Source organism: Oratosquilla oratoria, chromosome 12 (assembly GCF_046742065.1).
Source record: "Oratosquilla oratoria isolate Oo_2021 chromosome 12, ASM4674206v1, whole genome shotgun sequence".
Classification (NCBI taxonomy): domain Eukaryota; kingdom Metazoa; phylum Arthropoda; class Malacostraca; order Stomatopoda; family Squillidae; genus Oratosquilla; species Oratosquilla oratoria.
The window spans coordinates 51,642,304-51,656,618 of NC_134788.1; the positions used below are offsets into that span (position 1 = coordinate 51,642,304).

Genomic DNA, 14,315 nt, shown 5'->3' on the forward strand with positions numbered 1-14,315 from the left:
TGTTGACCACTAACCTGTAATGAATGGGGGGAACTCGGCACCGAGGAGAGGCGTCCCGACGTCTGCAAGGACGAAGCTCCAGGAATCGTGGCAACTCCCGAAGGTGGTCCACTGTCGTTTCTGTTGGTGCATGTGGGCTGGTACTGCTGCTGCGGTGATTATTTCGTTTTTGATGTTGGCAAGGGCAGATCGGACGGGCGCTAGGAGGCGCAGGAGTCACATCTGACGGAGCATGTCGATGATCCTAATAGTTCTGTCGGCTGTGGGTAGGAGGCGATCGATGGACAGCATCTCGACGTATGCTGCGCTTAGTTTAATGTCGCCCAGTGGCTGCTGGAAGAGTTGGAGCGGTAGCAACGGAAGACTGGTCCATGGTCTTCATTCGAATCACCAGCGTAGGGGTCGCCCTGTCATGGGAGCGTCTGGTCTAGTCTTGTGGGCGACAACGTGTGCTCCACGTCACGTGGTTGTTGTGGTTTGTACAGCAGCCTGGCATTCATCAATAGTTCTGGTACTTTATTCAGGATAGTAATAGGCAATATTATATGTAGGAATGTACAAATTCCTATTATATATTTGAAAATGGAATGACATTTCTACAATCCCACAATTTTTTTTAGAATGATTTTGTCTAAATATATGCACCACTATTTTCACATAGGAGAAATAGGTTACTTTTTCACTATTTTTCATGCCAAGCTTCTTATTTATTCCCATCTGTTGAAAAGCCACTATTACACATTCAGATTCCCCCCAAAACAACAATAATAATAAACTTCAGCAGAGATTAATCTTTATACAAGCTGAAGCTCTTATTAAACTTCAGGAGAAAAAGCTGTCAACACACAGGCTGAGGCATTCATTCATATTAAGCTAAAGATGAGTGTCTGCTTATGATGACCCTCTTAATCGATGGAGAGAATTGCCTCCCTACCACCCGTCTTCAAGTCCATAACACCATAACCTCCGAAACTACAGCCATACAGAGCTAAATGGTGGTTGTTCCCTTCCTCCTTCTGTCAGCTTGAAACATCAAAGTACGTCCTCACGCTAATGCAGATAAATCCAAAGTTTCTTCCAAGAGGGTTATGAGAGGGCCCAAGGAACATTACTAGCTACTGTGGGGTTGATTGTTTCCATTTAAGTAAACCCCAAGGTAACAATTACAATAAAAAAACAAAAAAAATTTAATGAGATGATTGATTCCAACAAATTAAAACTTCTTGTCCTGCTATCTGCTATTTACAATGTATTCTAAAAGCAAAAAAACTAAATTCATTTATCCTCCTCCTCCTTTATATTATTATCCTCTACTTTAATATCAACTTCCAGTATGATGTTATTTCCTGAAAAAACATTGTCTTGGGAGGACATCACACTCTGAGTTTCATCAGCTGTGTTCTCTTCTATAGAAGACGCTTTAGAATGGCCTTCCTCAGGAGAAAAATCCTCCACATTTTTAGCTTTATTCTTATTATGTTTTTTCATATGCCTCTTCAAATTTCCTGCGAATGTTAAGCCGCAGACTTTACACTCGTAAGGTTTTTCACCCGTATGTGTCTGAAGGTGCCGCTGTAAAGAACCCGACGAAGTAAAAGACGAATCGCAAACTGAGCACCGGTAGGGCTTTTCTCCCGTGTGTGTGCGGACGTGCACTTTGAGATCGCCTGGACGAGCAAAGGACGACCCACAAATCGAACATTTGTGAGGCTTTTCGCCAGTGTGCGTACGAAGATGCATTTTGAGTTTTCCAGGATCCGAGAAAGAAAAATCACAATACGAACATTTGTACGGCTTTTCGCCCGTATGTATCCGAATGTGTTTTCTCAGATACTGAGCTCGGGAAAAGGAAGACTCGCACAGTGAACATTTGAAAGGCTTTTCACCCGTGTGGGCTTGAATGTGCAGTTTGAGGTCCTTAGGCTTACTGAAAGAAGATTCACAGAGTGTACATTTGTGAGATTTCTCATCAGCTTTTCCTTGGTTGTCCAGATTAAGGTCTTCAGGTCTACTTAATGACGGCTCACTGTATGAACATTTGTACGGCTTCTCGCCTGTGTGTAAACGATTGTGTACTTTAAGGTCGTAAGATTGGTAAAATGACGAACCACAGACTGAACATTTGTACGGTTTATCATGAGTGTGTTTCTGAAGATGCAATTTCAGAGAATCGGTTCGAGTAAACGAAGCGTGACAAAGCGAACATTTGTAAGGCCTTTCGCCTGTATGCGTGCGAAGGTGCCGCTTTAGATGACCAGATAAAGAAAAAGAATGACCGCACACTGAACATTTAAAAGGCTTTTCGCCTGTATGTCGTTCACCTGAATGCACCATACTGTGCTTTTTCAGAGAGTCAGCTCGGGAAAAGGAAGATTCGCAAAAACAACATTTGTACGGCTTTTCGCCTGTGTGGATGCGAATGTGTTTTTTCAAATTTCCCGATTCAGTAAAAGAGGAATCACACAAGGAGCACCGGTAAGGTTTTTCGCCCGTGTGAACACGAATGTGCTTTTTTAGGGAAGTGGCCGAAGAAAATGAAGAATCGCATAATGAACATTTGTAAGATTTATCTCCTTTCAGTGTTGAATGATGACCTTCAAGAGTAGAAGCAGAAGATTCACAAATGGAACAGTCTTCCTTCTCACACCTGCAGGCCATTTTGTTTTACTTGTACCTTTACACTGATTTAAATTTGATTATTTATTCTTATACCTGTGCTCTAGAATGACCTTTTACACCTTCAGCTGTCTGCACAGGCATAATGTCCCAGTACTTTCCTACGGGTTTTTTTTCACGGATAGTCATTGTTTCATGTCTCCTTTACCAAGTTCTGGAAAGATTGAAAGGCTTTTTTAAAAAAATGCAATTAAGCATGACAATACTACATAAATCCAACAATTATTATGGCCAGTAGGTTACTGATGCTACTACAGTAGATGCATAAAAAATCAACAATGAAAAAGATGGTCCATCATGCAAGGGTTGGCTAAGAAGGGGGATTTTTGAGAGCAATACATACATATACCAAAGGCTTTTCCCCATACAATGTTAAAAAAAAAAAAAAAAAGGCATCCCCACCCATTCCATCCCCAACATACTTCACTCCCATCCAACCCCTTCCCTCCCTCTTATCTTGGCACCTCCTGGATGATGGGTCATCCTTGCATCTTGCCCACTGCCCTGGGTCAGCAGTGTTGCAAGACACAACACATTCACTGTGAGGCCACTTCCTTAAATTGGGGACAGCCCATCTCCATCCCCTTATGCAGAAAAGGAGACGAAGGGGAAAAATCCCATCAGGCTATGTCAATTTATTTTTCACACATATTCCCTCACCCACCACCCAATCCCCCTCATGCATCACAGCAACATCCATAAACAACCATTCTCCATTCACCTCTATCTCCTGTCTTCTCCCCTCCTTCCTCAATAGACATTCCCCTCTTTCTCAATGCCCCTTTTACCCCATCCATCCATCTCATCCTAGGTCGCCCCCTCATGTTCACTCCTTCCACCTCTACCTTCCACACCTATTACTAATCTTGCTTCACTCATACTTTCCATGTGTCCAAACCATCCCAGTAATCTTTCATCAACCTTATCTCCTAATTCCCTTTCCACCCCCGCTCTCCTTCTCACCTCCTAGTTTCTCACTCTATCCAGCCTCGTAATAACTATCATACTTCTCATGCACCTCATCTCACTCCTTCCACCTCTGCCTTCCAAACCATCCCTGTAATCAACCCTATCTCCCAGCTCCCTTTCCACCCCGTTCTCCTCCTCACCTCCTTGTTTCTCACTCTATCCAGCTTTATAATCCCTATCATACTTCTGAGGCACCTCATCTCAAACACATTCACTCATAATAATTGTCAATTTGTGCTTGGCAATAGGAGTTTGAAAAGGTTCCTCCCACCTCAGTGGAGGGTAGATTCATGGATTTGGATTGACTACACTATAGCATAATCTTTTTTGCAAATGGAAGGAACTAAATATTAACATGAGTGAAAATAGTTGACCAATCTAAAATTATACAAAATGAAAATCGAGGTTAGGTTATGCAAAAACAGATTTTAAGGGGGCTCTGCCTTTCATGTTAGATCAATTCTTACGGTTATGTTAAGAATGTACATCAGGACAGAACTTAGTATAGCATGTTATTTTTAAACTAGAAGTCAATGTCACATGCTACAAATAATTGCCATTGGGTGAAAATGGTCAAAATGCAGTCTAAAATACACTAAAATGGTGGATATACCATACCAGTATGAATTCACGGGAACAAATATTTTTTCCTTTGTTTACTTATGTGTTTTTGGCACACTTTAACTTCATTCGTTCACTTTCCGTGACAACTTTAGTTTCCAACAGTGTCTAAAGATCGATCTGAGAAGACGGCGGATCACAAACAACAGGCTCACGATGGAAATCACGGCTTAATTCGAACCATATGCACAGCAGGCTAGAAAAAAATATATTACAAGAATATAATGAAGATGTGCCATCTTCGCAATATTTATAAACAAACAAATAAATTGTCACAAAACTGGAACACATAATTTGTGTATGTACTTTATTGAGTCACTATACCAACTTTGTTCAACAATGATATATATTGTATCAAGAATCTACGAAACAATAAATTGTGCGTCTAAACATTTATCATGGCTGAAAATGCTTTAACATACTTTTCAGCGATTTCCAAAGTTCCGACAGGAAATGACGAATAGCCTGAGAAGCCATATTTGTTTACATTACATCGGTGCACAGTTTGCTACTTGCAGCCTCGTTCCGACATTAGCGATTTCTGAAATAATATCATAATTATTTCGCTAATTAAATTTTTATAGAAACCAATCTTATTCCTTTGTATCTGCGTTTGAGAGAAACGAGAAAAGCCAAATAGGCTTTACCTTTTTAATGCATTACAATGGATACCGCAAAATGTCAGTGACTACATATTTTAGTACTTTGTGGATACACACGCGCAAACACACGCATGGCTCAACGGTGCAGTGGTGCCATTTTTTACCTAGTTCGAGTCTCGCCCAGGACTGAACACGCCAACATCGCTGCACTGCGAGTCGGCACTCCACCTCTAGTAGGCAAGAAGTTGTGTGCATATGCAAGGTCACAGCATAACCTATAAATCAGGGCATATGGTTGTAGACTCGGAACTTTTATTCGGGAGCTGTCAATCACGAGCACAACACGTGATCCGAGTACATTACACACATATATGTGAATCACCATGTTCTTTGATCACGTGTTGGACGTGATCGACAGCTATTTCCCTCTCGGAAGAGAGCTCAGAGCTCATTCATGTGTGTGTATATGTATACACCCCCATATATATGTATATATATATTTATATATATATATATTATATATATATATATATATATATATATATTCGTAGGCTTTCTTACTAGCAATTTCTGTTGAATGCTAATGTACACTGATTTCAAGAGACCATACCATTCTGTATTTTCTTTTCTTCGGAGTCCAAACTCAGGAGGAAAATGCAAAAGACGTCAGATTTTTGTTTTTCCTTTTTTACACTGTAAACTGTTTCCGCCATTATCTATAACTCTTTTCAGCGTTTGAATACAGTACAAGATTATTGGGGGAGGGGGAGGTTAAGTAAGGCAGAATTAGGTCCGTGGGGGGATGGGGGATACTTGGGGAGGTCGCCCTGCTAATGGTAAAAGAGGTGTGGAAGGCAGAGGTGGAAGGAGTGAACATGAGGGGTTGACCAAGGATGAAATGGATGGATGGGGTAAAAGGGACACTGGGAAAGAGGGGAATGTCTGTTGAGGAAGGAAGGGAGAAGACAGAAGATGGGGGTGAGTGGCAATGCTCCCTGTCATTTTTTGCTGTGTGCGCAGAAATATGCTTGTGTGTAAACTTTGCCTTCTCCGAAAAGTACAGTATGTGCGCACCCGTGCAAGTCACCATTTGATCATTTAAGCAAATACGCTAGAGTCAGAATATATATATATATATATATATCTATATATAGATATATATCTATATATTTATATATATATATATATATATATTGGTTTGACGGCTGGCAAGTTACCATATTTTTTGAGTTGATGTTTGGGTGGAACTCCTTTACTGAATGGATTTTAATATAATTTGAAAACCTTGTGTGCGCACATTTTTTCTTTATTTACACCAGTTGTAAAACATGTAGGCGCGCACATCTTAGCAACGTTTCTCAACCAGGCTTCCCCGGAACCCTAATTAGATTCCACAAAAGGTCACTAAGGGTTCCACGAGAACAAGTGAGATATGCTAAAGCACTTTTGATTTTTTATTTAATTTCATATACGGGATATAATTAAACACACGCACGACAAATTCTTGGTTATTGTAATAATGTAATATAGACATAATCCTATCTAACCTATCATTACTATGATAATAAAATGAGAAAGGTATGGTATATATATATTTTTTCGAGCAGGGGTTCCTTGAGACATGCATTTTATTTTAAAGGTTACACAAGGGTAAAAAGGTTGAGAAACGTTGGTTGTGTATGGATGATGCTGTGGTGCATGGGAGTGGGTAGGCGATGGGTGAGAGGTTGAATGATATTTTGATGCAGCCCCAAGATATTTACCCATGTTTTCTCTTTTTCTGCATAACAGGACAGAGAGAGGAGGTCACCAATTAAATGAAGCGGCCTTGCTGTGGGTGTGCTGTGCCTTGCTACATTGCTTCTGACCCAGGGCATTGGGCGAGATGCAGGGATGACCCATCATCCACGAGGAGCTAAGAAAAGAGTTAATGAATGGGAGTGGAATACGTGTGGATAACGTGGGTGGGAGTGGATTTATGCCTTTGACTACCTCCCTTGAATGGCGAAAAAAAAACACGTTGGTATATGTATGTATGCATTATTATAATTACTATCATGCGTCATCACCCTGTACCACTGAAACTGTCAGGTGCTACATTTCTGTTTTCAATATTTTCATAAGTTTCAAATTTCTATCTACATCTGTTTATGACCGATTCCTGCATTGCGTTTGTGTGGGGCTGGTTTTATGTCAACACCTGAAAGTAGTACAGAAAGATGGGCAGACACCAGTTGCCAGTTATGATATTGCTTAAAGGTGGAGGAAATACAGATATTGACCAAGGGAGGCCTTTGGCCTAGTCAAAACACCGAGTGTCAACCCTGCACCTTATAAATGGAAGGATGTTAGCAGGGTTGGGTGGCAAAGAGATAATTTTCTCTGACATCCTGATGTGAGGTGCTCATCGTTAGTCCCTTACATATGTTCGTCATAGTCCTATTTGTTTATTAAGAAATACAGGACAAAATCTCCTTGGGAAATAACCCATTGAGGCCAAATCCTATTGGAATACACCTCAACCCAAAACCCCCTTTCAGTTGTTTCCCCAGGGGGTACATGTAAGAGTGGGTATTGATGAGGTAAACTTCACAAACTGTTACATAATATTGATCTGATCAAATTTACCAAACCCAATCTAAACCATCCAACATGATCTAACTCATCCAACATAATCGAACACACGCAACATAACCTAACCTATCACACTTGCCATACCAAATCTATTCTTGAAAAAAAAACTCACCCTTAGTCAAAGTAAAGTGGGGTTCACGTTGAGGATATCTAGAGTTAAAGGGGTTTGCTCCAGTGGATTTTGTCCCGAGAGCGCTTGGTCTGGCAGGTTTTGTCCTTTGGTGACTTAGTACAATTTATGACATACTCACTGGTGAAAATCTTTGATTACAGGTCGAGATGGGATTCCTAAAAAAAGAAAAGATGCAAAGGTGATGTGTATGATAGGAACAAACGTTGACATCCTGTTTTCATAGTCTCAGCCTAGGTGAACAATGGTCCTACAATGCCTGCCAAGTGCGTTGGGACTTAGATTTTCTAGAGATCACTATATCTTTCCCACACTGCCTTGCATCATCGCCAGCGGGTTTTTAGTCGTTAGTGGTAAGAATGAAGTCATTGTTGGGTAGTGGGAGGAATATTTGATAGTAACTGAATATGTTGTCAGTCTCAGTCACTACCAGGTGGAAGTTCAGTCCCATGAAGCACCATATGGAGTCGTGGGACAGTAGATGGTCTTCATCTAACAGATTTACAGCCCCCGAATCTCACCTCGAAAATTCATGGCTGGTACAAGACACCTGAGGGTTCAGTTGGAACGCACTAAAATGATCAAGACCCATTTTATTTAAACATATCTAAGTATTATCTTAATTATGGCATCATACAAGAGGGTGCATCCTGTATATTATAATTGGGCAAATACAAATGACATGCTTTCTCCAATTTGCTTTTGGCGCCACTTTTGGGCAGTGACTCATTTCGCGAATGTAAACATCATAGACGACTGAACTAACCAAGCTACCTTCTGTATATGTGTAATTACACTGACACACGTGATGTAAACAATGTGAACTTCCTGACAATGTATACATGGGTCTCGTTCACAGGAAAGTAAGCCGTACAATTTGTCACGATCTGTTATAATTTTCTTGGACTCTTCTCGAAACAATTGTAAGTTTCTTTTTTCCGTTCCCGTAATTTTCGAGCCGCAGCAAATCGCCAAATGTAATATGTGTTTTATTTGTCGGACGTAGTAGATACGCATTAGTCGCTTTTGAAAGCATAGACCATACTAGAGTTCGAAAAAGTGCGGATTCATAAACACGAAATACTTTTGTATTTCCTACAGTTTAAACTTTAAAGGTATGTGAAGGTGCTCTAGAAATATTTCATAGTGGGTGTCACTGGGTGACGGGGTCATGAGGACAATTTAGAACGTCATAAATGAAAAACACCCACCTTTGCAGAGAGTAAAAGTAATCCAAAATATATTTTATTAATGGACATATTATTCAGGTCATTAAAAGGATTAGATCAAACTGACAGAAAGGTCATTTTGGTTTGGAATGGATGGGTGTTGTGAGGTCACGGGAACAAATTGAAAAAGTCAGCCTGCTGGTATAATAATAGTGGCCTTGATGTTTTAAGCAAGAAGTTCAGGTTTTCCAGAGATATGACAACTCCTGTAATAGCCAAGGTGATAGAGCTCGAGCTAAAACCATGAATAGAATTATAGTTATGACAGATAGATCCCCAGAAACATAGCAAAAGTTTAATATATATAAGAAATGAAGAATGTTAAGAAATATAGAAGGATAGGGGCATCAATTTGTGAAATTAATGTCAGTGTGTCACTATTTATGTTTGCTAATTCCAGTCTTTTTGTTATTTCTTCCTTTATTTATTTATTCATTTATTTTTTATGACACACCACTTCATCCCCTGATCTATTGCTAACTTTGTTTGGTCCTTTCCCTCGCCCCACTTCTTTTTTTATCATTTGTATGTTATAAATACCGTGTGTGTAGTGAATTTAGTAGACCTGTGCTTGCAAAATACTCCATACTTGTTCAGGGTTTTAAACAACCACATATTAGGTTTGAACCAATGAAAATAAATGAAATGGGAGTGAATAAATGAGGCTCATTTGCTTAAAATAGTCTAGGTAACTCAATTCATTAGTTAACAGTGAGCTTAGTGTATTTTTAGTTGTATCTGATGATATTTTAATGGTAAAGGTTTGTAATTTATTTTTAATGTAGGATCCTCATTATTGTTCATGATTTCCTTAGATGTGATGATTTTTTGTATCAAGAGATCATGCAGTAAAGATTATAAATATATCGGATGAAATAAATTGTTTAAAATAAGGCTTCCACATTCATGGGTTCTTTCTCAATGTTTTGCAATGTATTTGGTTACTGTACTTCTGCTGCTGTTATCCCATTTAACTCTATTATTGCAATATATAGATTCAGTTATATAATAGCGAGAGAAACTAGATGAATCCAATGATGTTTTGCCAGTATTTATATTATTTCCCCTAAATATGACAAGTGAAATATTGGTCAGATTAGAAATTAGCTCATTATGAAGGGAGTGGAATGGGTAGGGGTAGGTACATGCCTTTTAACTTGGTTACCTCCTTTATAAGATAGAAAAAGGCTTTGGTATATAGATAGATGAATATATCATAGTGTCAGGTAGAAATGATAGTGTTGTTTTTCTGTAGACTTGTTTTATATGATATTACATATAATAATTTCATAGTCTGTGGTGATTTTAATAAAGTCATTCTCACAATTTCAGAATTTGCAGGTATGAAGTTGACAAGAAACTACTTGTGATTACACAAAAAGAAAATCATACAAATATGAAATGATGAAAAGGCAGAGAGTTCAAGATATCAAAGGTCAGTCCTTCAGACTGACATAATAAGTGTTTTCGTTTAAGTGAATAGAAATTGAGACAAAATGACCAGTATATGTCAAAATTACAAGTGTACACTTTGTAAATCTGACTTTTCTTCTGCCTCTGCTCTTGAGGGTCATCACTGTACATTTAAAAAAGACAGACCTCATAAGTGTTCATTATGCAATTCTTCATTTTCGGTATCTGGCTCGCTGAAAAGACACCTTCGCACTCACACAGGCGAGAAGCCATTTAAATGCTCCTTTTGTGCGGCCTCCTTCTCAGAATCTGGAAATCTAAAAGCGCACCTTCGGACGCACACAGGCGAAAAGCCGTACAAGTGTTTACATTGTGACTCGTCTTTTTCGTACTACGGAGGCCTGTATGCACACCTTCAGCTGCACACGGGTGAAAAGGTTCACAAATGTTCGCAATGTAATTTTTCTTTTTCGTCAGCTCATTCTCTAAGACGGCATCTTCTTACGCACACCGGTGAAAAACCGTTCAAGTGTTCAGTGTGTAGTTCATCTTTTTCGCAGCCCGGAAACTTGAAAGCGCATCTACAAAGGCACACAGGCGAAAAGCCTCACAAATGCTCAGTTTGTGAATCGTCTTTTTCTAAATCCGAATACCTGAAAAGACATTTTCGAACGCATACAGGCGAAAAGCCTTATAAATGTGGATCATGCGATTCATCTTTTTCTTTACCGTGTTCTCTGCACAGACACCTTCGCATACACACAGGCGAACGACCGTACAAATGCAAGATCTGTGTCGCAGCATTTGCACATCAAGGAACTTTGAAGAAACACATGAGGCAACATGGTGAAGACAAAACTTCTTCCCAGGCAGGCCATTCAAAATCATCTTTGATTAAAGGGGAAAGGGCTGAAGATTTTCAAATTTTGAAGTCAACACAAGGCAGTAATTGTTCAAATGATAATCTTTTGGGAAAAAGTTTGGAAATTGAAATTAAAGTGGAGGAACATGACTTAGACAAGGAAATGGGCTAGAAATGATTAATTTTGTTGAAGGAATGTCAATCATAAATTAGCCTCACTGGGGAGAGTGAATGCCAAGACTTATGAAATGGAGGCCTACATTGGGCAAACCTTATCACATTCCTCTTCATGAAGGGCTATGGTAGATAAACTGAACCACATCACTCAGACCCTTGTCAACAGTGGTTACAAATACTGGCAAAATGCCCCTTATGAGGAAATCAAGAATGTTCATCTCTTTTACAAGGGTTATATAAACAAATTAATAAAAGGATGAGGTAGCTCTACATCCTCTCATGGATGGTCATACCTGTTCCTAGCCACATTGCTCTGGTTGGAGGCAATGCAACACACACACATGGTATACTCTCAGTAAATGGTACTCAACCAAGCACAACTCTCAAGCGTCTGGCAAAAAACTGAGAAAAGTAACAAATGCTAGTGAAACCATAAGTTTAAATTTGGCACAATTATACCATGAATAATTCCACCACTTGTGCATCATGTGCAAGATGTTTACTGCTGGGTAGAAGGGATAGAGTTGATGGGTCTTTGGAAGAAGATTTTTATGATAGGTCGTGGGCATAATGCAACTACAGATGAGTGGCACTTGGGCATGTCTTCAGTTTTGTCTGATTTAAGAAAATTATTTTGTAAACCTTGTTATTAATAGTTGCTATGTTGTGAATAAAAAAAAAAAAACATATAATTTTCATTAAGTTTTTGTTGATGTGGATGTTTGCATATGGAGTTTCTTTTCATAACACAGTAATAATGTAATGGCCTTCCGTTAGAAATAGTCAACATTATTGTAACTCATGTTTAAAAAGAAAATAGTACTGTAGTTGCACTTGTGCATTATATGGAAAATCTCATCTTAATTAGTTCTCTGGATTATGAAGTGAAATTAAATAAATATATTCCTTTTACCATTTTAGACTACACAGTATGCACATTCCTTGAGCTAATATTGATGTATAAGGATCTTGGATAAGATGGAGTTGAGCTAATCAAGAACACTGACTCAGTGGTGCAAGGAAAAGACAATGTTCTTCATTATAGCTGGGTATAGTGCAGTTGTACATGCAAGGTTATCAGCATGCTCATAATTTGCACTAAATTGAGAGGTTGTTAGACATTAAGATCAAATCATGTGACAAATTGTGAAAATAATTAAAAACTCGATAAGCAAAAGTGGTTATTATTTGAAACAAAATGTGGTATTGCAATCGTTTGGAAACAAGTAAACATAGAAAAAGTTATGATCTATGAGTGTGAAATTTGGAATTTGGCATGGCAGTGACTAACGTAAGGAAGGTACAAAGAGCAATGGAGAGAGGAATTGTGAAAACATTGAAAACTGGAAGAGGACCTGTGTAAGAGAAGAGACAGTAATAGAAAATATTGGAGAGCTAATAAAGGAACAGAAGTGAAATCAGGCATGAGAAGTTGCCAGAAAGGGGGATATCAAGTGGATCACATGTGTAACTGATGATGCCATGAGATAGCAAATATGGAAGAGACTAGGTAGGCAAGGAGGTGATGTAGAAAAGTTTGCAGGAATAAAATGAAAGATGTTGAGATGTATGGGGCTCATTGATCAGAAGGAAAGCCCACCATTCCCCAAAAGAGAAAAAAACTAATGTAATTAATCCATTCAAGTATGTCATCATCTTTATCTGTTATGGCTAATGTCAACTGGTTATTCAAAGGAACTTTTAGAGGAAATTGGTGATCTCTAGAATGCTACAGGAATAAGTACTGCCAATGGTTATGCAAAGAATGATAATGGTTCCTTTGAGTATCACTAATTGGAAATCTACGGCCTCATAATTCCTGGCAATGGTTGTCTGGCCTTCTTGTGAATTTCTCTGTGAAAAAACTTTGGACTGATGTATTATTGTGGGACTATGTCACCAGCCTATAGTAGTAGGAGAGGATGAGCAGTCACCAGTTGTCAGCTCTCCTTAAATGAAAACATAGAGGAAACACTGTTGAAGCTGATGGAATTTTAGTCCCACTCTGGAGATGTAAGAAGCTGGTAGATAAAGGTAGACTAGGTAGGTGGAGGGGTAGGTGTCAAGAATTTAATTTTTATGAGTTTGGTAAACAATAGCCACAAAGGAGTTGTATAATCTCGCTCCTCGTCCAAAGTTTATAAACAACTGCTAGGGACCAGATTTTAATGCTGTGACAGTATGTTAACTAAACCATTCATGCATCGATATCGTGAATGATTGAGTAAGCAGTATTAAGACGTTGTAACAGTCTGATTGGAGAAAGGTTGGAGGAGAAAATTTTATTGGTTCATGGGAGTAGAGTCACGCCTTTAGGGGAGGCACATAGTTGCAACAATAAAGATCATTGGACTAAGAATGTCGTGACGTCGGTGCACAGGTGGAGTAAGAAGTAAATTGAGGATCCCAGTTGGGATTCCCTCGTAAATTGACAAGCCAAGTGTAATATTATTCCGGAAGAAAAGAAAATTACCTCCGTTTAACCCATTCAACTCCGATGACAAGATGTCTTGTTATTTGGTCAAATAAAACAAAAAATCATAAAACACCAAAATGTTTGATCAAACACCACAAAAATATGACGTCAGTCCTCGCTTCGCTGCGAGCGAAGCGAGGACTGACGTCATATTTTTCTGGTGTTTGATCAAACATTTTGGTGTTTTATGATTTTTTGTTTTATTTGACCAAATGACAAGACATCTTGTCATCGGAGTTGAATGGGTTAATTCACCCCATAAAGAAACTACTTCCCACAGAAATATATGGCGAAAGACATACTTAAGACAGTGATGAAAAGAAAGTTGAAAGTGAAGGAAGAAATGCAAAACCACAGAAGGGAACAGTAAACAGAAGTAAACTAATAGTTACGGAGAGACGGAGGTTAAAGTGGTGGCAGCGATGGGATTCGAACCCACGCCTCCGAAGAAACGGGAAGAGTGCATCAAACTACAGGACTTAGTTCAAGATACGGCTACGAGTGTACGGGTACACCAATCTACAAC

General features: G+C 39.0%; 2 protein-coding genes across 5 annotated transcripts; one reads left to right on the plus strand and one right to left on the minus strand.

Moving 5' to 3' along the window:
• Positions 1-575: 575 nt before the first annotated feature.
• LOC143030760 (uncharacterized) lies at positions 576-4,938 on the minus strand. Its single transcript, XM_076193968.1, has 3 exons — positions 4,689-4,938; positions 4,264-4,462; positions 576-2,830 (listed from the first exon to the last, which is right to left on the minus strand). The coding sequence occupies exon 3, from the start codon at positions 2,656-2,658 to the stop codon at positions 1,276-1,278; it is 1,383 nt and encodes a 460-aa protein (XP_076050083.1). The 5' UTR covers positions 2,659-2,830; positions 4,264-4,462; positions 4,689-4,938; the 3' UTR covers positions 576-1,275.
• A 1,729-nt stretch (positions 4,939-6,667) lies between these two features.
• Positions 6,668-12,481, plus strand: LOC143031736 (uncharacterized). 4 transcript variants are annotated; one of them, XM_076195962.1, is made up of 2 exons: positions 6,668-6,897; positions 10,194-12,481. In XM_076195962.1, exon 2 carries the CDS (start codon positions 10,358-10,360, stop codon positions 11,306-11,308), a length of 951 nt encoding a protein of 316 aa, XP_076052077.1. In that variant the 5' UTR covers positions 6,668-6,897; positions 10,194-10,357; the 3' UTR covers positions 11,309-12,481. The 4 variants fall into 4 exon arrangements, with proteins under 4 accessions (XP_076052077.1, XP_076052074.1, XP_076052075.1 ...); XM_076195959.1 differs by lacking the exon at positions 6,668-6,897 and adding an exon at positions 6,943-8,555; XM_076195960.1 differs by lacking the exon at positions 6,668-6,897 and adding an exon at positions 6,943-8,495.
• The last annotated feature ends 1,834 nt before the right edge of the window (positions 12,482-14,315 follow it).